This window comes from Mirounga angustirostris, unplaced genomic scaffold (genome assembly GCF_029215605.1).
Source record: "Mirounga angustirostris isolate CCGP_5_RB_7025 unplaced genomic scaffold, mMirAng1.0.hap1 SCAF_4, whole genome shotgun sequence".
Taxonomy (NCBI): Eukaryota; Metazoa; Chordata; class Mammalia; order Carnivora; family Phocidae; genus Mirounga; species Mirounga angustirostris.
Genome location: NW_026991712.1, coordinates 146,626,915 through 146,647,643, shown reverse-complemented (window position 1 = coordinate 146,647,643; position 20,729 = coordinate 146,626,915). Strand labels below are relative to the sequence as shown.

At 49.5% G+C, this 20,729-nt stretch overlaps 2 protein-coding genes across 11 annotated transcripts in view; one reads left to right on the top strand and one right to left on the bottom strand.

Moving 5' to 3' along the window:
* The window catches only part of TTC4 (tetratricopeptide repeat domain 4), a 30,884-nt gene extending 16,612 nt beyond the window's left edge, over positions 1-14,272 (top strand). For 2 of the 8 annotated variants that reach the window (XM_064589077.1, XM_064589074.1), the window contains 5 exons: positions 1,556-1,773; positions 2,398-2,479; positions 3,768-3,854; positions 4,377-4,459; positions 13,058-13,756. In XM_064589077.1, coding sequence (XP_064445147.1) covers positions 1,556-1,773; positions 2,398-2,479; positions 3,768-3,854; positions 4,377-4,459; positions 13,058-13,205 — 618 coding nt within the window. In that variant the 3' untranslated portion in view covers positions 13,206-13,756. Of the gene's footprint in view, positions 1-1,555; positions 1,774-2,397; positions 2,480-3,767; positions 3,855-4,376; positions 4,460-6,575; positions 7,769-13,057; positions 13,885-14,150 lie in introns of those variants that run through there. The other 6 variants (XM_064589078.1, XM_045897615.3, XM_064589073.1 and 3 more) reach the window with 5 other exon arrangements.
* PARS2 (prolyl-tRNA synthetase 2, mitochondrial) lies at positions 13,896-19,690 on the bottom strand. 3 transcript variants are annotated; one of them, XM_045897612.3, is made up of 2 exons: positions 19,578-19,690; positions 13,896-16,190 (listed from the first exon to the last, which is right to left on the bottom strand). In XM_045897612.3, exon 2 carries the CDS (start codon positions 16,160-16,162, stop codon positions 14,735-14,737), a length of 1,428 nt encoding a protein of 475 aa, XP_045753568.1. In that variant the 5' UTR covers positions 16,163-16,190; positions 19,578-19,690; the 3' UTR covers positions 13,896-14,734. The 3 variants fall into 3 exon arrangements, with proteins under 3 accessions (XP_045753568.1, XP_064445141.1, XP_045753567.1); XM_064589071.1 differs by lacking the exon at positions 19,578-19,690 and adding an exon at positions 19,036-19,567; XM_045897611.3 differs by lacking the exon at positions 19,578-19,690 and adding an exon at positions 19,103-19,567.
* Positions 19,691-20,729: the final 1,039 nt, after the last annotated feature.

The following is a 20,729-nucleotide window of genomic DNA, read 5'->3' as shown; positions in this document are numbered from 1 at the left end:
TAATCTTCACAGTGGCCTTCTGAGGTAGATCTTCTAGCTACTGATTTGCTAGATGGTGATGTGGTCTCAGGGAGGTGAAGACACCTCACACAGCTAATGTGTATCAGAGCCAGGTCCTTGCTCTTAGCCACTGCATCCTGAAAAAATCTGAATTTTTAGGATGTTGCTCCTTTAACAACAACAAAAATTCGACCCTGTCCTTTCTTCCCTGCATTTTAAATGGATGTAGCCTGAGCCAACTCTTATTTTTTTACCTGGATACTGAATACCCAGCAAGTCACCTGTGGAGCTTTGGCTTGCTTGGTCTCCACAAGGGAAATGACACCTGCCATGAGATTGTGGAGTAGGTTCTTGGTTTCATTCTTTGTTGAGTTAAATTATGCACCATTTAAGTTACTTGTTGACTTTGAGAACTTCACACTACTAAGATGCACTCCACTAGTCCCTCCCCATAACAAGCAATCTGTTAACAGGAGTGGGACGGAATACTCCAGATTCTCTTGCTAATCCTCATTCACAGTGAGAGATTTAGTCACATTCTAAAATGTAGAATATTGGAATGCCCATTCGCATACAGATCTGATTTTGGCGCTCTCCTTTAGTTTGACCCTGCATCTCAAGCTTCATTGTACATAAGAATTACTCTAATAGTCGTATACACAGAACCATATTTTACCGATGGTTTAAAGCAGGAGCCAGTGGATCTGTAGCCAGTGGATCACAGCCCTGCCTATTTGTTTGTTACTTAATGGCTATTTTCACACTATGGTGGCAGAGTCAAGTAGTTAATTTCAGCAGAGACCATTTGGCTCACAAAGCCTAAAATATTTCTATCTGACCCTTTAAGGAAAAGTTTGCCAACCCCTGATTTAGCATTGTCAAATCAAAAGTAATTTTGATTGCATGTAACTTTCCCCTCGTGTGCTAGCCTCCACACACATACATAAAGAGACAACTCTTCTGTTCAGACCTTTGATTTATCTTTATTTCCATGAGACAGTCAAGATTAGGTCAATGTGCATTATTTTTAGTATTCCATGTCCTAGCTAAACCAACACACTTGCCATTTTCGTATATGCTACACTCTTGATCTTATCTGTGCCTTTGCATATTCTGTTCCTTGGTGGTGAATGCCTTTCCATCCTCCCCCGACCCTTCCAACTTCTCTGCCTTTCATAGTCATTGCTCAGGGCCCAGTATTCCCCAGTCATCTCCAGTACCCAGGGTGAATTAATTATCGATGGTCTGCATTTCTGCAACTCCACTTCTTACCTTATGTTGTACTTATTTCCATAGTTGTTTGCCCACTAGACCATGAGCGGGGTCTTGAGGGCAGGAACCATGTCTAGCTTTTTTCTGTGATACAGGGTCCAGCATGTGTTAGAATCCTGGTGAAGGTGAGTTATCCCTGCGGTGCTAGGCCTCAGGGGTAATGAAGATGAATTGTGTAGAGCTGGCCTCAGGGAGCTCACAGTATGGTGGTTTCCCTGCTGTTGAAATGGGCTTGCATCCTTCCACACAATAAGGTTTGTGTGTATTTCTGTTTTTAATCCAGGCTAGGAACATCAGGCTAGTCTCTGAAGCTGCTGGTCGGGATGAAGATTCAGACTCAGAAGGTCTAGGTGAGCTTTTCCTGGATGGGCTCAGCTCGGAGAACCCCTATGGAGCCAGGCTGAAGGTAGACGAGCAGGGCAGGTTGAGCTGGCCCGTGCTCTTTCTGTACCCGGAGCATGCCCAGTCGGACTTCATTGCTACTTTTCACGAGGACTCCAGGTACTTACTTGCCCAAGAGCCCTCTGTTCTTGCTGGCATGCTCTTTCCTTACTGTCTCAGCAGAGGGACAAGTGGATTTTTGGTTGAGGAGGGAAGAGAATAGAGGATTAACAGTCTGGTTTGGCATAACCTTTCTATCCTGGAGCTGATTTCTCCTTTTACTAACTATAACTAGCTTTGCAATGACAGACACAAGTCTCACCATCATCCTGACTGGGCTAGTAAGTAGAGCACCACAGTATTGTTTGTCAAGCACTGACACATATCTCTGGTGAGATACGAAGTTGTTCTAGGTAGTATATGCATAGTAACTAAAGGGTGTATTAGAAAAAATATAACTAGCAATTTTAACATGTGATTTCCTAGGGTTAATGCTTAGAATGTGGCTAAATGTAAGGAATGTTAAGCCTGAGTCCGTTTAAAGAACATTACTATGTCATAACAGGACAAGTAATACACATTCATTTTGGCTTAAGTCAGATGGTTTTGGCTCAAAATGGCTTAGGCCTGCATTTCATGTTTTGTACATTTTTGATAGCTCTCTGAATGGGTGTCCAGGGACTGTGATGTAGGAAAATAGATCATGAGTTATTGATACCTAGAAAGTACATGTTATATCCTTAGGTTTATTGATCATCTAATGGTGATGTTTGGTGAAACACCCTCTTGGGACTTAGAGCGGAAATACTGCCCTGATAATTTAGAGGTAAGAGATGTTTTACCTTGTTCCTGGATGGGATATTTTTTGCAGGGGGGTGAGGGGAGCAAGTTTTTACTGCTTTAAAAAAAAAAAAAATTGTGGGCACTTGGGTGGCTCCGATAGTTAAGCGTCTGGTCTCCAGCTCAGGTCATGATCCCAGGGTCCTGGGATTGAGTCCTGCATCGGGCTCCCTGCTTCTTGGGAGCCTGCTTCTCCCTCTGCCTCTCTCTCTCATGAATAAATAAATAAAATCTTGAGGAAAAAAAAAATTGTGTCGGGACATCTGGGTGGCTTAGTGGGTTAAGTGTCTGCCTTTGGCTCAGGTCATGATCCCAGGGTCCTGGGATAAGGCCCCATGTTGGGCTCCCTGCTCAGCGGGAAGTCTGCTTCTCCATCTCCCTCTCCCCCTGCTTGTGCTTGCGCTCTTGTTCTCTCTGTCAAATAAATAAAATCTTTAAAAAATTCAAAAAAAATTTTGTCAAATGATACAGAACATAAAATTTACTATTTGAACCATTTTTTTTTTTTAAAAGATTTATTTATTTGATAGAAACACAGCGAGAGAGGGAACACAAGCAGGGGGAGTGGGAGAGGGAGAAGCAGGCTCCCCACGGAGCAGGGAGCCCGATGCGGGGCTCGATCCCAGGACCCCGGGATCATGACCTGAGCCGAAGGCAGACGCTTAATCGACTGAGCCACCCAGGTGCCCCTATTTGAACCATTTTTAAGTCCCTGCTTCCGTAGCATTAAGTACATTCACATGCTTGTACAACCATTCCCACCATTCGTCTCCACTTCATCGTCCCGAACTGAAACTCTGCACCCATGGAACAGTAACTTCATTCTCCCCTTCTTCCAGCCCCTGGCAACCACCATTCCACTTGCTCTATTAATGAGCCTACTCTAGGAACCTCATATAAGTGGAACCATAAAATGCTTATCCTTTTGTATCTGGCTTATTTTACTTAGCTTGATGTCTTCAAGTTTCATCCATATTGTAGCCTGTGTCAGAATTTCTTTCCTTTTTAAGGCTGAATAATATTCCATTGTTCCATTGTTGGGACCTTTTTTTTTCTTTTTTTAAATCACATCTTACAGTACAAAGACTTTCTCTTCTACTAACCATTTGAGAGTAAGATGCCAACTGATGCCCCATTGCCCCTGAATACTTCAGTGTCAGTTTCCTACAAACAAGGATATTTTCCTTCATAATCTCACCCATCAAAATTAGGAAATTAGCTTTGAGGAAAAAAAAGGAAATTAGCTTTGATATACTGTACTGTCTAATTCTCAGACACCCTGTATCAGCTGTCCCCACGCAGGGACACCCTTCTCACCTGCATGGGCTCTGACACCTCATCTTGCACAGCCATCCTACCAGGTAACCCTTCTCACCTGGCTTAGGCTGGCCAGCTCCCAGCAAGACTGCCCTCCACTGACCGGGCTCTGGCACCCCTCCCTACCAGCCTCACCCTGCACGGGCTTGGGACACCTGCACAGGGCCACCATCCTTCTCCTCCTCCTCGGGTCCTTACCCTGCTTTGAGCCACCATAGCTTGCTTCCCCCACATCGAAGGGGTCTAGGACTGAATTGCTAGGGAAGGGAAGATGCGTGGGTCTGGGCTTGAATCTTGGCTCCTCTGTTTGCTAGGTGGGTGTCATTGGTGAGTTATTTCCCTTCTCTGAGCCTTCGTTCTGTGTTTGGAAAATGGAGCCCATAGTACCTTTCTTAGTATCACGCGCGAGGACTGAGTGCTTTATATTCCACTACTCTATAAAGGAGTCATTCAACTAATTACAGTTGCCATCTCTTTAGCTTTTCCCTAGACTCGGCCTCAGCATGCCTAGTGCTGCTGAGACCTTGTATTTGTGTCTGATTCCTGCTCCTCTATTATTCTTGCAGGTCTACTTTGAGGATGAAGACGGGACAGAACTCTACCGGGTGCCTCTCAAGAGCACCCTACTGCAGGTGCTGCAGCACCCCCGGTGAGTCCACCTTCATGAGGCCGAGTAGACCAGGGAAGGTGCCCAGGCACCATCCCGGGGATACAGCCAGGGTTTCATTGCACTGCTGATGGATTGCCTTGTACTGCCCTCCCTTCTGCCCTGACACAAAACTGAGATGGCAGCCATGGAGCCTGGCCCAGGTCATTGGCCAAACAGGCTTCAGTATGACTCAGCCTGTTGGGCTGCAGCCAGGACACCCTCAGACTGGGAGAAGTGAATGGGGCTGGTCTGAGAAGGGACAAGCTGCCTGACTGTGGGACCTGAAAACAGCAGGGTTGGCACTCCTGTTCCTCTTTGCTTTGTGCCTGTGTCCCCTGATATTGTTACATGGAAAGAACATCGGTTTGTGAAGTCACATGCCATCATTTACCGGCTGTGTGATTGTAAGCACATACTGCCTCCCTGGGGAGGTTTCCTCATCTTTCGGGTAGGAGTACTAATTCTTGCCTACATTGTTCTCTGGTGTTAGAGAGCCAGTGAGAGAGCAGGAGTCAAAGTGCTTTTGTAAACTGTAAAGGGCAGTCTTTGTAAGAGTGCATCTTTGTTAGTAGCTATGGCAGCCAGCTGGATGTGGCTTTTGTCTCTTTGTTCAGCTTTGGGGTGTTCCTGGACCATAAAGGAATCCCCTCAGTGGATTTGTAAGTTGACTCTTGGACTGTTTTCCCCTAAGCTTTGAGCAAAGCAAATGCTCTCGCGTTTAGGCTAAAGGAGCCCGATGTATTGGGCATGAGGGTAGTTGGGCATGGTAGGAAAGAGGCTGGAGAGCTGGGCTAGGGCCATTCAGGAAAGCCTTGAATGCCCTGCTCAGGAGCATACTTTATCCTGATAGTGGTATATGGAGCCACAGAGAATGTGTAGGTAAAATTTACAGAGTAGTATATAGATTTTATGTGTACTAGTTGATGGTGATGCATGAGGTGAGGGGTGGATTGGCAAAGAGATTTCAGAGGCAGACTGGATGGGAATTGGTGATGTGGTGACTGACCTGGTAGGAAGTCCAGCTGGTCTCTTGATGCTTCTGCTTTGGCTTGTCAGGCAGGAGGTGAAGATTTCTTCAGATATGAATGATGACTTCTTTTAGCAGGGTTTTTTTCCTGGCACTAAATCTCCCTTCTAGTTTCTAGACAATTTTTTTCCATTATTTAGCAAATTATTACCATAATTCTTTAAAGGCCTGAGGTCCACTCTCCCCATCCAAAAAATGGGGGAGAAATCTAAACAAAGTAAATCTGTGGAGGAAAGCCAATTTCATGCTTCTCAGAAAATGTAAATGCTATTAGAAATGTTTACTTCTTAAATGACTGACATAGGTAAGAGGCTACTCAGGACAGGATTCTGGCAACTTCAGACCCTGAACTGAGTGGAGCTAAGAAACAGCCCCTGCCCCGCCTCGGTCCAGATCCAGGCACATTGGGTAATGCTAACACTCTTCAATCTGGGAGGCCAAAGCCTTGCCCACCTCTCCGACCTGCCCCACTCCACTTGCTTTATGCCCCAACAACAGCAAATGCTCTGGTGCCCTGCACTTCCTCGCTTTTGCTCCCCCGTGCCTCATCACTACTCCTCTTCTAAATTAAAGTCAAGATGGACAAGGCATCTTCCAGGAAGCTTTTCTTGATTCCCCTTTCCTAGAGAGGGAATCATGCCCTTTGGACTAACGCTGTACCTCACAAATGCTTCTACAGTTGTTTTTGCTGTCATTAATTGATTACTTATCTCCCTCCCCTCAGGACTTGAAAGCAGGGATGATGGGTTTTGTTTTTAGCACAGGGCCCAAGTTACCCTGGGCATGCACTGTTGAGTGAAGGAATGAATGCATGAAAGCAAGTAAGCATGTTCTCATAGTTTGATTTCATGTTTAGCCACAGGCATACATGATGCTAGAGGACTGGCCCAAATGTTCTGGCTAGGTTGTAGGGGGGAGAGGATCATGCTAATTTGCCAGATACGTAAACCACCAAAAAAATAAATGTGCTAAACTTGCATTTTAATGTTGACTCACATCCAAAGGTTCACCTTGAATGTGGTTGGGGAGGTGCATGGATGATTAAGATCACAATTCAGTTAACCCCTTCTTCTGTTGTGTTCACTGCAGGTACTTTGTAAAAGCCCTGACACCAGCATTTTTGGTCTGTGTAGGATCCTCTGCTTTTTGTAGGAATTACCTCCAGGGGAGAAAAGTGCACCAGGTGAAGTAACCAAGCCAGGCGGAGCCAGGGCCCCTGGATCTCCTCCCTCATTCGCCTCTGCCTGAAATCCAGCACATTTGAATCAGCTGAGCCCTACACTTTATTTCTGCCACCCTGGGGACAGTGGCGGGGGGAGAGCTGCTGACTTCCCTGAACTACATTCTCTCTGGTCAAAGTGCCAAGCTCCAGCTGGTCTCCAGTCTATTCTGTTGATACACAACTCTGTACCTTGGTCATGACATCCTTGGACTCACTGTGAGCTGTGTTACCACCAGCCTCTATCCCTGAAGGGACCATCTTATAGTCACCACAGCAGCTGACCTGAGGAAGTCCTGGCCTGTGGACACAGACTCAGGATCCAGTTGGCTGGACCTTTATGATGTTAGAGGCCTCAGAGAAGCTACCCCTCAAACCACGCGTATACACAAACCACACAAATAATTTTAAGGCATTCAGGCTGAGGGACTCCAACCTCCAGGTTCTCGTGAGCCGAGAGGCTTGCTCTTTGGGGATACTGTTCTTGGAGTGAGATGAGGTCACGAAAGCTGGCTCCTGTTTTTGCACCTGTAAAGACCTACAAACCGGGATCCTGCAAAACCCCTAGAAAGTTTACCAGTTTTCCTGATCTGTGTAGTAGGGCAAACTGACAGACTTGGATGGTGGACTCTTGAGTTCCTCTCCAGTTTTCACATTTTAGGATTTTGTGCCTTTTAAACATCTTTTGGCAGTTGAGTCATTGTCATAGGTTGTATTTGTGTGTGCAGCTGTTCGCTCCCTCTTTCCTAGAGGGTGTAGCCACGGGACTGCTTGCAGTATCCGCCCCATCCCACGGGGGAGGCAAAGGGACGGGGGTGGGCTCGTCCAGACGGGAGGCCGGAGAGCATTGCGTGGTGCGTTCATGCTTCCCAGCTAGCGGCTGTTCCATCAGCCTGGGTGCCAGAATGGTAAGACATGGAGCAGAGCTGAAGGAGCTGACTGCAGCCGTTGATTGTAACGTGAATGAGAAATAAATGAGATTTGGGGGTTGTTACTGTAGCAAAGCTAAGTAATACATCATTAAACTGAAACCAGCTGCTGTCCTTAAGATGGACTAATTTGAGGTTTTGTGCTGTGTGCTTTACTGTCTTTGAAGGGCAGTTTGCTGTGGAATATTGACAACCACGCAGCTCTCCTTCCAGGTGCGCGTCCCTGCATGTGGCTTGTGGCCTGGAAGCTGAAGTCCCGCCTCCACCCTCGCCTGGCTTAGGCCAGACCGAGGCTCTCCCAGCTAGAGACTGACTGACTGGCTGTCTTTGTAAGAACTTGGCACTCTATGTACGAGGCCGAACAGTTGGTCAGCAGCAACCCTGGCGGCCAGTGCAGCAGCCTCACTGTCCTGGGGCAGAGCGGGTCCCAGTGTGCCACCTCACTCATCTGTGAAGCAGACGGCTTACTCAGCTCTTTCCTGGACACCCCTGAGAAACCAAGTTCTGAGACCTTCATCCCGACCACCCAGTCCTTCCTTTGGGCTCCTGGCTCGGCCCTGCCCCTCTATCTGGCTAGGGGGAGCAGAAGTAGAAAGGGGAGGAGTGACTTAGCATGGCAGACTGCAGACCACAGCTGGGACCCTGGTAGCTGCTGACTTGCCGTGCCTGTGAGGACGGACTGCTCGGGGCCTCCCTCTCAGTGAGTCACCACACCTACCTGATAGGCTTGTCCATCGCACCTCTGTGCAGATCAGCAGCATCAGACCAACAAGTCTCAACAGGGGTGACTTGCACCCCAGGGCACACCTGTCAATGTCTAGAGACATTTTTGGTTGTCAAAACTTGGTGGGATGCTACTGGCATCTATGGGTAGAGGCCAGGGATGCTGTTAAATATCCTTGAGTGCACAGGACAGCCCCCACAACACAGCATCGTCTGACAAACTGTCAATAATGCTGAGTTTGAGAAACACTGCACAAAAACTTCCAGAAGGAAAGCTCTCAATGGGCAGAGGCCAGATGGGGATTTGTCTTAGTGCCCAGGCCTGACACACAGTGATTGTGACACCTAGGGAGCTGTGTGTGTGCGCTGATGAGTGGATGGATGAATGAACTAATGAATGAAAAAATAAACCAGAGTTCTGTTCCAAGGACCCATCTGCACACACACAAGCATGAGCAATGGCATTCCCGGGCTCAAGCCCGTGTGCCTGCCTTGCACCCTCTCCAAGAAGACTTCTGGCCTCCCTGGCCCATGGGCCCTGCCTTCTCTGACCTCCGCCATCCTCTGGTCTCTAGGGGAGTGGTAGAGCGCAAACTGAGGAGCCGGCCATGGAGGCTAGGACTAGAAATGAAGCCACAACAAGCAAGTCCTCACCCCTGCTGGGAGCCCTCAGCGGCTCCCCCTTCCCTCACCAACATGCTTGGTGTGGCACTCAAGGCCCTTTAGGGTCTAGCCCCTACCCACCCCTGCGGCTTCCTCTCTCCCACCTTAGCCCAGCCATCCCAGACATGGTTCAGCTCTGGGGCAGCAGGGTGCAGTGGCCTGAGTCTCACTCTGGAGCCAGGCTACCTGCCTTCCAATTCCAGCCCCGCAACTCATTAGCTGATGGCCTCAGGCCCTGTGCCTCAGTTTCCTCATGTGCCACACAAAGCATAATAGCACCTCCCTCACACAGGTGCTGTGAGGACTGTATGAATTAATCTATGTGACGCCCATGGAACAGCTTGCCTCAAACTAAGTGCTCACTCTAGGACAATTATTTTTTTATTCTCCAATCATGCCATGCTCTTAGCTTTGGACCTTTGCACATTCTGCTCCCTCTGCCTGGAGCATTCTTACTCTCACTTGCACCCTTGCCTCCACCCCCAACTATTCCTCCCTTTCCTGTTTAACATCTAGTCCTTAACCAGGCCTGGCTGCCTCCTCCAGGAAGTCTTCCCGGCCCCCTATCCCACATGTCCCATGGCACCTGTACCATTACCACACTTGCCACACTGCATTTTAATTGTCTGCTTACTGGATGGTTCCTCCCAGTTCTTTGTAAACTGAATCAGGGACCCTGACCTGTGCACATTTGTCCTGCCAGCACCTGGCCCAGCACCTGCTCAGCACATAGTAGGTACACAAATAATTACTAACCGAAGGCCCAGAGGAAGGGGTGGTGAATTCTCAACAGATGGGTGGAAGCCACCACCCATGATGGATATGGGCCATGAAGTTGGGAGAGGGACCTGGGAAGGGTGGTGAGTGTGGGTTGTTAGGACCCCGAAGCAAAGGCAAGGAGCATGTTCCAGGGGGCGTGCATAATGGCCTGGCTCGCTAGTAACAGCTGCCATCTACTGAGCCCTGAGGAGGCGCCAGACCGTGTTCTTGGTGCTTTATGCGGACTGGCTTGCTCACTCCGCCTGACACTTCGAGCAGGCTAGTAGTTTACAGTACCATTTTACTGACAAGGAAAGGGGTACAGAGAGGCTAAGTAACTTGCCCAAAGTTAGCTAGCTAGTGAAAAGCAGAGCCAGGATTTCAATTGATGACTCCCCTAAGCCCCTCAAGAGATACCTGCCAACAATAAGACTGGGCCTCTGCCTTTGAAGAGTTGGCATGAGACCCAGCTGCCCTTGCCTGTTCACTCCAGTGCTGTGGTCAAGTCTTGGCATTCAGTGTCATGCAATGTCCCCAAACTGCCTGGGCAGAAGAGTCTAGCCTGCAGAGCCAGACTGCCAGAGCCCGCAGCGGACTCCCCACAGCACTCGACAACCTGCCAGTAGGGCTCCTGTCAGCCCACGAGCTTTCTGGGTGAGCCTGGGTGACAAGTTCTTCCCTTGCAAATGGCGTGTCCTCAGTCACCATTAACCAGTTAAGTGCTTCTTCCTCACTCTCCTAGTCCTACAGTTTTATTTAGCCAAGAGCAATTAGGCTTTAACCATGGAAGCTCATTAGCAGCCTTCAGAGCGGCGGGCTTAACAGGAGTGGACATCATCCCTGCACCAAAGTGGTATCTGAACAGGGGGACCCTAAAGATGCCACCCCATTCTGCTGGCCCACATGCACCCCCGCCCACGACATGCAAAGGGCTAACTGGCCTAGTGTAAGGGCAGCTGCCACTTACCCTGCTGTGAGCCACTGTTGTCCCTGGTGTACGCAGGAAGCGCGAGGAAGCATCTCGCACAAGGTCAGATAGCTATCAAGTGGCCTAGGCAGTCTGACTCCACAGTGTCTAGTGTGGGTCACTATGAGGTATGTCATTACTTCAAATTAAGTGCAGCATCTTGAGTTTTTTCAAGTTTTAAGTTTGCAATAACATCATAAAAAGTTCACCATTTTCCACATTATAAAACTTTTCCTAACTCTAAAACAAAACCTTACATGCCCTTGGATGCATAGTAATCCATTCTAAAAAGCATTCTGGCATCTTGGTGTAGAAATGGATGGTGGGAACTCTGTGAAGTTCCCTGGCACTCAAATAGTTAAGCAAACGACAATTTCAACAGATTTCTGCAAGTCTTTACTGATAGCCCAGCAGGTGTTTCTTCCATTAAAACACAGAATACTAATGGAGCCCTTGATTTACATTCCAGGCTTGATTTACACAATGGTTTTGTTATGCACCAGCTTTTGTCCCCAAGTATTAATTCTGCTAAATATTTCCCAGCCAGTTCCTTCTAGATCTCCCCAAGGAATGAGCAATGATAATACATCCTATGTCTGTTATTTTTTTTTTTTAAAGATTTTATTTATTTATTTGAGAGAGAAAGAATGAGAAAGAGAGAACACATGAGAGGGGGGAGGGTCAGAGGGAGAAGCAGACTCCCCGCCGAGCAGGGAGCCCGATGCGGGACTCGATTCAGGGACTCCAGGATCATGACCTGAGCCGAAGGCAGTCGCTTAACCAACTGAGCCACCCAGGCGCCCCCTATGTCTGTTATTTTGCCAGCATCCCCATTTCATCAATTTATGGCAAGAGGTAACATTGGCAAATTCGGACAGGAGAGAGTAAGGTACACGGTCTGAGTATCTGTCTTTCCTCTAAGGCGATGGAGCCATTCCATGGGTGTCACTTAATTCTTGCCCCCGTGGCACTCCCCAGGAAGGTTATAAAGCATCACATCAAGAAAACTAGATCCAGCTCTTGAGATACGTTACCAGCAGATCCTAAGTCGTCTGGGGTGAAGGAAGTGTTTCCTGACAGCACAGGGTTAAGTATTTCACGTAAGCGAGCTTAGGCAACCCCCTGGGAGGTGCACTGCCGTGAGCACATCTTACAGATGAAGAAGCGGAGACGCATGAAGGGCAAGTAATTTGTCTAAGGTCACATCCCTGGTAAGTGGTGGATCTAGGAGTATGTCTCTTCCAGGTTCTGGTCTTTCCACCAGAGCGTACTGCCCCTGGCTTCTTAGAAGACATGCTGGCTTAGTAATCAGGGCACCTGGGTTTCCGTTCAGCTTGCCCTTGAGCCAGTCATGGTACTCCCTGTATTTGTCTCCCTTGGAAAATAAAGGACAGTACCTGTTTCACACCTACAAGGCTTTTGTAGTTCAGAGGCTGATCTAGCCAGACTTCTCAAGAGCGACTAGAGGTAGCCTGATTTAGGGGACACAGCTCGTGGCCTGCAGTCAGGTGTTCTGCCAGTCAGATGGTGTGTGGCAGGTTAATTCCCACCCCAGGCTTGCTTCCCATCTGTGAAAGGAGGGATGGACAGGCGGGCCCCAAGTCCTCCTGTTCTAAACTTCCATGATTCTGTATCGTCCTCAAACTCTTCTGTGACTCGAACATTTATGAAGAGTTTAAAGTTAATTGGTTCTCTATTCTTGAAATCTCGTTTTAAAAAGTGCTTACAGGGGCACCTGGGTGGCTCAGTCGTTAAGCGTCTGCCTTCGGCTCAGGTCATGATCCCAGGGTCCTGGGATCGAGCCCCGCATCGGGCTCCCGCCTCAGCGGGGAGCCTGCTTCTCCCTCTCCCGCTCCCCCTGCTTGTGTTCCTGCTCTCTCTGTGTCTCTATCAAATAAATCAAATCTTAAAAAAAAAAAAAAAAGTGCTTACATTAGGCTAGCCCTCCAACTTCCATAAATTAAATTAAAAAAAGGTGAGTGGGAGGTACAGGCTTCCAGTTATGGAACGAATAGGACACAGGGATAAAAGGTACAGCACAGGGAATATAGTCAGTGGCATGTACTAGTGTATGGTGACAGATGGCGGCTACATTTGCGGTGAGCACAGCGTCAAGTAGGTACTGAGTCACTATAGTGTACGCCTGACATGAATGGAACCCTGTGTGTCAACTATACTTCAGTTAAGAATTAAATTTTTTAAAATATTAAGACAAATTTGCACAAATTCTAAGTGCTCATCTCTTTGGGGCTAACTCGATTAGATAGACATAAATAATTCAGTTTTGTTTACTGAAATCACTTCCGTCTAGGCAGAGGCCATGCAGTTGTGATGGGAACGGCACAGGTGTTGGTCAATACTCGGATTCTAGTTCTGACACTGGGCATCCTCAAGCTGCTGAATGGAGCTTCAGGTTCCTCATCTGTAAAAGAAGAACAGCACCCACCTTGCACAGTTGAAGGTATGAAAAGGATATATAAAAGTGCCTCACAGCACAGTGGTATGTGGCAGGCCCTCAACAAATAAATGAGCAGACCATTAAAAGCAGAGCACGCACATCATCTGATAATGTACAGAGCAAATGACTCAAAGAAACACTCAGCTACAAAGCCACTCAGGGACGGCCACTGCCTGGAAGTACGCTGGGAACCATGAATCAACTCTGCACATTAGAATCATCTACGGAGCTTTAAAATGCACGATGCCCAGGCCACACCCCAGACCCTAACCAGAACTGGGTGGGACCAAAGTGTAGCCAAGGGGAAGGTCCCCTGACTTACAATCCAGCCTTTCTAGGTTTGATGTCAGAATGTGCATCTCCTGGCCCAAATGCTGGGCCCAGAGTGCCAGCGGTAGGTCTGGGGGCCATCAGGGCTTGCCACATACATTAGGAAACCTGATGGTGCGTGCTTGGGCAGTAACTGTGGGAGCAGTAACACCCTGCTGGGAAGCAAGAAGTGCAGTATGCTGAGGTAGCTCAAGTCTGATCCTGGTTTCCCACAGAATTCAGGCAGACACCTTGGTATGTGCCCCCTGGCGTGGCTCTAGGACCCAGCTCTGCTCCCAGGACAAGCTCACCGTGACACCGGAAGCCTGCTATCCCTCACATCTGGGGGAGGAAATGGTTTCAAACATACTCCCAGCCACCAAAGGTAGGGTTTTTTTATTCGAGTAGAGTGTAGAAATAGTAGAAAAAGAAAGGACAGAAGAGTCTCAGGTAGGAAGCCGCTCACGGTGAAAACGGCAGGCCTTACCACCGTTCATGAACAGGCAAGGCTCGTCCCGGTAGCCTGACTTTATTCAATGAGCAGAACAGGATCTCAGCACTCAGCCGCCTCAATAGGGCCACATCTCTGGAGGTGGTGTTTTGGGCGATTAGCTAATTCTATCAACTTTCTATGTAGCTTAGACTATGGAGGATCAGAGGAACCAGATCTGCCTGTCATGAACCTCTTGTGGAATCCGCCGGCGACAGCTGTAAGGACTTTAGAGATCTAGTTCCATTTTCTCATGTCACAGATGGGGAATCTGAGGCCCCAGCAGGAGAAGGGACTTGTCCAAGTGGAGCAGGGCTGGTGGGCCTGCTCTTCAGACCAAAGTGCAGCAAGAGGCCAGGGGTCAGACTGCTGGAGCTGGGAGGGCCTTGGCCACCGGCCACTCCCACCCTCTACATGAGAAGGGAAGTGACTCACCCAAGGGCCAAGAGGAGCAGCTCTTTCTTGCCCCCTGCCTCCTCACAGAAGCTCCACACTGGAATGGAAGAGGAATGGTATGTGGCAGCAAGGTCAGCCCAGAGAATGGAATCACCGACTTGAAATACAAATAGTCTAAACAAAGGACTGGATAGAAGTCAGTTTCCCTAACACGCTCCCGCCTTCCATGAGCTGCCTTGTTTCTGGAGAGACCGGCCCTGGAAGGGAGTGTAGGAAAAGGCAGCATTAGAATGAACACCAAGGCTGCAGGATGGGGTGGGAGTGGCTCAGGGCTTTCAGACAACCTGCACTTGGCTCAGAAATTCCGTGACTCCCTCTCTGGTGAGGAAGAGCACCTCACCGGTGTTCTGGCTCCAAACTTCAAAATGTGCCGGGTCCTCCAGGGCCCTCTTGCCCGCAATGATCACGAAGGGGTAGCCAAACTTGTTGGCGTCTTTTAGTCTGTTTCCAATGGTCCGATGGGTCCTGTCGTCGAGCAGGACCTCCCCGCGGAGCTGTGGCAAGGCCTCCGTGATGAGGTCGTACAGGTGGTCCATGAGCTCGGCGGCCGCCTCCTCCTTACTGCCCTTCTTCGGGGGGATGAGGCACAGCTGGTAAGGCGCCAGGAGGCCGGGCCAGCGAACACAGTCCTCCGTAGACAGCACTTCAATGGCAGCGGCCAATATCCGCGTCACGCCCAGGCCGTAGCAGCCCATCTCAGCCAGGCACGGCCTGCCCTGGGCATCAGTGAACTGGGCATTGAAAATGGAGGAGTACTTGGTGCCCAGGTAAAACGTGTGCCCCACCTCGATGCCTCTGGCCTCGGTCAGTGGGCCCCGGCAGGCCGGGCAGTCAGTCTGCGGCCAGCGCAGTGTCTCCATGTTGGCTGAGAAGCCGCAGCCGGGACAGACGGCAAACCGGTCCTCCCCGATGTCGGCCGGGAGCTGGAACTCGTGAGACGCGGTGCCCCCGATGCTGCCCACGTCCGCCTGGACCCTGACACACCGCAGCCCCAGCCTGCGGAACAGGCTGCCGTAGGCCTCGCACACCAGGCCGTAGGTGTGCAGGGCGGCCTCCGGGGAGGAGTCGAAGCTGTACATGTCCTTCATGTAAAACTCCCGGCCACGGAGAAGACCAAAGCGGGGCCTGGGCTCGTCCCGAAACTTCCTTGTCACCTGGTACAGCAGGAACGGGAGCTGCTTGTAGGACACTGTCTTCTGGGAGGCGACCAGGGCTGTGACGGCTTCCTCGTGAGTGGGTCCCAAGCAGTATTCCTTGCCATGTCTGTCTCTAAGTCTTAGCAGCTCCTTGCCCATGAGGTCCCACCGGTTGGTGGCTCGCCAGAGCTCCCCTGGGCTGAGGCTGGGCATGTTGACCTTCTGCCCCCCGATGGCCCGCATCTCCTGGTCTACCAGCCGCTCGAGCTTCTCCATGGCTCGCACGGTGTAAGGCAGGAGGTGGTAACAGCCGGGGCTTGCTGGGTGGATCAGGCCCATGTGCAGCATCAACCGCTGGCTCTTACAGGTCAGGTCGCCAGATGTGCCCTCGAGAGAGAGCACCTGGTCTTCCCGAAGGTTCTGGGGCTGGAACATGCGAGACAGCACCAAGCGCTTCCCTCTCTCGGGGTCACAGTGGTAAAACCTGTGAGGACCGGACCCAGAGAGCTGGTGGCTGCAGGTGGCCAGGACGGGCAGTGCTCTGCATCTTGACAGCAGGCCTTTCATGACACCCGGCCCAGAGAAGCACTTGTGCCTGGAGAGAGACAAGCCGGGCAGAGATAAGCGTTAACGGTGTCCACGCAGCCAGCTCAGTCTGGTCTCCAACACACACTTCTAAGACAGCCACCGACTTTGCAGATGCAAACTCTTTCATTTCTAATTTTCTAGCAGATTTAAGTCCTACCTTTCGTTTAAAAAAAGGAAATCAATATTTTCACATTAATAAAATTTTAACAGCATACTGTGGAGACACCACTGCATGGGACTGCACACAGGCTCTGGAATCAGGCAGCCTGGATTCCTGGAGTGCTTCTTGCTGACTGCACCCTGTGTAGCTCGGGACGCATGACTTAACCCCTCTGTGCTCAGTTTCTTCATCTGCTAAATGGTAATACAACAGGACCTACCTTGTAGGTTTATTGTGGGGATTTAGAAGAGTTATAAAAAGTTAACTGAACAGTACCTGACACATTCTATGAGTACAATCAATGTTTGCTATTGTTATTACAGAAAACTGGGAAAAACAAATAAATTGCTGCTGGCCTCATCAATAGCCCTTTCCCTGTTCCAACTGTGCCATGCTCACTCTAAAACACATTGTGCCCCTTGCATACCAGCACCTACTTATCCTCCCGGCCTCGGGATCACCATCCTGTCCTCTAGGATGCCTTCCTTGTCCCACGCCCCCGCCCAGAAGGCCAGCTTCTCCCACAGCAGCCCCTACTGATCACCGATCACTCTCAGAGTGACTGCTCGGGTAGCTGCCTGTCTTCCCCCCAGGCATGCAGCTCTGTGCGGCCAAGGACCATATCTAACTTGCTTGCCACTCAGCACGGAGCAGGGCTTTACTAGACAGTCTACTGAATGAGCACATGTGTTTCTCTATGATTTTACAAAACATTCACATTCCTGATGGCAGTACAACATTCCATTAAGCATATCAGAAATGATTCTCCTATTACGAGAGTTGTCATTTTCTCTGTTATATACAATCTACAATGAACAGAAGGCTTTTGTTTGTTTGTGGTACATTTGGGACAGATTCTCAGGAATGGAATTACTGAGTCAACACATACGAACTCTTTTAAGGTTCCTGATTTATATTGCCAAGTTCAGTGAGCGCCTCTACCCTTCAGCATCTCCCATGAAGCAGAGCTGCCCTGCAGTATGCTGAAAATGGGCTGTTGCCTCCTCTCAGTTCTGGAGCCTGGAACCCTTGGGCGGCCGGCCCCCTCCAGCTCCCAATGGCCTCAAGTCCTCCAGCTGGTCCCCTACCACCTCAGGAAGCCTCATCCATTTCCCCCGTGCACAGTACAAATATTACCATTTCCTATGTGGCCTGTGGCCTGAGACAGGTTGGAACGCACTACCACAGAGCCCTGATGGGACTGAGTGGAAAAGTGTGAGCCCCGGAGGTAGGTACACATGGTTCACATCTGGCTCACTCACTTACTTCAGGTCCCACCTCAGGCCAGGGGCTCATACCAGAAACTCCTTCCTCCTTGACTCCTCCTAAAGCAAACGAGTCTGTCTCTGACCTTCCTCTCAAGTCCACCCCCTCCTTCCTGGCTCTTACTGCCTCTATTCTGGGTTAGCGCCTCAAAAATGCTTGGTCCATTACAGTAGCCCAGTGGTTGTGAAACTTAAGTGAGCATCAGAATCACGTGGATGGCTTGTTAAAACACTGATTGTGGGGACTCAGCCCCAGAGTTTGATTCAGTAGGCCTGGGGAGTGGGCAGAGAAACTGTAGTTCTAACGAGTTTCCAGGTGATGCTGATACTGTTGGTCTAGGGACCACACTGGGAGAAGCACTCCACGTGGGCAGTAACCGGGTCTGTCTTATTCCAAGTTGCATCTGTAGCATCCGCATGGGGCCTGCCCACAGTGGACACTCAATAAATGTCCATCAATGACTGAACTGAATGACTCTTAAACCCTGTCTGTCCTGTCTCCAGATTACAGCTAAAAAGACAGTTGATCCAATCACTCCCCTGCTTATAACCCATGACTGGCTCCCCATCCTAATTTCCTTGGGATGGTACTGCCATAGGAAGCCTCTTCATATTTTGATCCTAACACACCTCTTCCAGCTTTTTATCCTACCACTCCCCTAACATGCCCCGAACTGCTCATCATTCCTGGAAGAGGCCGGCTGCACCCCATCAACTGCAACATTCAAGGCTCCTTATTGCAAGAAGCTTCTCCAACCCCTCCAAACAGAGATAATTACACTTCCTTCTCTGTGCCCCCACTGCACACACCTCTTTATAGTTTACGGCTCTGGAATAATTTTCAAAAATATTTCTGAGAAAACTGCTGTGCCAGGCACTGGGAGTGAGCAATGCTTCATGTCCTAGTCCTCCATTAAACGAGGAGTTCATGATGCTTTCTACATTGTCAGATTTCAGGGCCTAGCACAGTGCCTAATATTTAGGCTATTAATAATGTTTGCTGATCAGGTATATTAGTGAATGAAAAGCAAAGTGAAGGGGTGCAATGCGACAATTACCTGGATAGTTTAAATAAAAGACGTGAGCTCTCTGCCCTCACCCCCAATGTGTCCCTGTTCTCAGACCCTCAGCTTACACAGAAGGGAGAATAATTACTCTTATCCCAAATTCTCAAGGTTATCTACAGACAATGCCTCAGAAACAGTATAGGAAGTAACGTGTCCTGCACCTCAGACTCTGGCAAAGAGCTTGAGTCATTCAACAAATTTTTACAGAGCAGCTACTCAGGTCCTTGGGGGCACAGGCCTCTTTTAAGGTTAACTCACAATGGCCCTGCAATCCAATCAGGAAAGCCGTGCGTAAAGCGCTGCCAACAGCGCCTGATACATAGTAAGCGCTAGTGTTTGCTATCATTATGCCCAACTCACAGACGAGGTAAACTCAGGGATGTGCGGTCACCGGCCCAGCGACACTGCAGAAGAGCACAGGGCACACCTGGAATGCTAGGTCCTCGCCTCCAGGTTCCACGGTTTCCGTCTCGGACCGTGCTGCACCGAACAGCAACGAACTCCAGGCCTAGTTCTACAAATCGGCTCGGCCTTCACTGGCTGCGCGACCCTGGTCAAGTGACTTCGGTCTCCAGGCCTGTCTCCCCGCACGTAAAATGGGAAGGCTGGCCGGGCCACCAGACGCTCCCAGAGGGTCTCTCCAGGGCCGGCACTTCCGGGGACACCGTGACACTCACAAGACCCGAGGTCCACGGGGAGGAAGGTCTGCCCTCAGGCTACAACCGACGAAACACATTAACCCGGAGTTCAGGTGATTGCGACCCCGCCCCAAACCAAGGACGGCGCGCACGTGGAAACACAGCCACCAAGGGCCTACGTCTCCGCGCCTAGAACCGACACCGAGCCCGAGCCTCTCTTCCCCGCGCCGCCCCCGCCCAATCCTCGCTGTCACCCACGCTCACCAACTGAAGTGCCAGTCAACGCCGCCCGCGCGTCCGCCCCGCCGGCCCAACGCGCCTGCGCCAGGGCGTGCCCGCCCCAAGCCCCGCCTCCTGACTTTCTTGCCAATCACAAAGCCGCTCTCACGGAGACTGGCCCCCCCCCCCACCCCCCCACCCCACCACTCTAGACTCCTGTGAGAGGTTTTCCGGAAGTTTAGCTAAGGAGAAAGAGCCCGGCTCTACTCCACGACCATAGATTGGCTTGGACAGCGAAGAGTAAATTACCGTTCCGGAAGTGCCCTCTAGGATTTAGGGAGGTGTAACTCTATGATAAAAGCCTGGCGTTCCCTCCCTCTGCCAGGGGCCTCTGCACTCTCGAAATGGAAAGGCTGGCAGCGGTGTAACCAAGGCAACAGTGGGCCTTTCCGTTTGGAATCTACCCTAGGATTCTACAGGCTTTCAATTTAAATACATTAAAAATTTTTAAACAAAAAAATGCCTTCATTACAAAGTCCAAGACAGTGTTTAAGACACTAAATCAAACTTTAATTCACAAAATATTTTTTTGAGGAGCTATCATGTACCAACCACTTGGAGAAACTGGGAAGAGTGAACAAAACAAACAAAATTCCCTGCATTCAAGGTGGCTTACATTCTAGTGAAAAGAGTCAATAAATCAATACAGTGAAATTTGGAAGGGGAGCAGGAACTCATAACCAAAGGTAGTAGTATTTTTATGCAATTAATTAAAATTATTGTAAAAAAAATCCATGGTAAACAAAATACCAAACTTCTAAATAAAGACAGGATCCATCAGTATCCATCCATAGAGAAAAAAAATAACTATGAAAAAGGAATGGGTTGGAGGTAGAGTGGTTGCAATTCAGGATGATTGGGGAAAGCCTCATCTAGAAAGTGACATTTTGGCAAAGACTGGCAGGTGAGAAAGCCTTGCAGCTATCTGGCGGAAGAATGTTCTAGACACAGGGAACAAGCACACATGTCCTGAAGAGGGAGCTGTATATCATGTAACTCAAGCTAACTAAGAACAGACATAGTCTATTGAGTGCCTAAAATGTGCCAGACCCAGTGCAAGACACTGGCCCCAAGAAGCTCTCAGACCCCAAGATCTGCCAGGAGCAACACCATATGATCAGTGTAATAGGGGCCGAG

Bases quoted from the DNA above. Each gene is read 5' to 3' on its own strand.
- PARS2 (XM_045897612.3), bottom strand. From the start codon at position 16,162: ATGAAAGGCCTGCTGTCAAGATGCAGAGCACTGCCCGTCCTGGCCACC.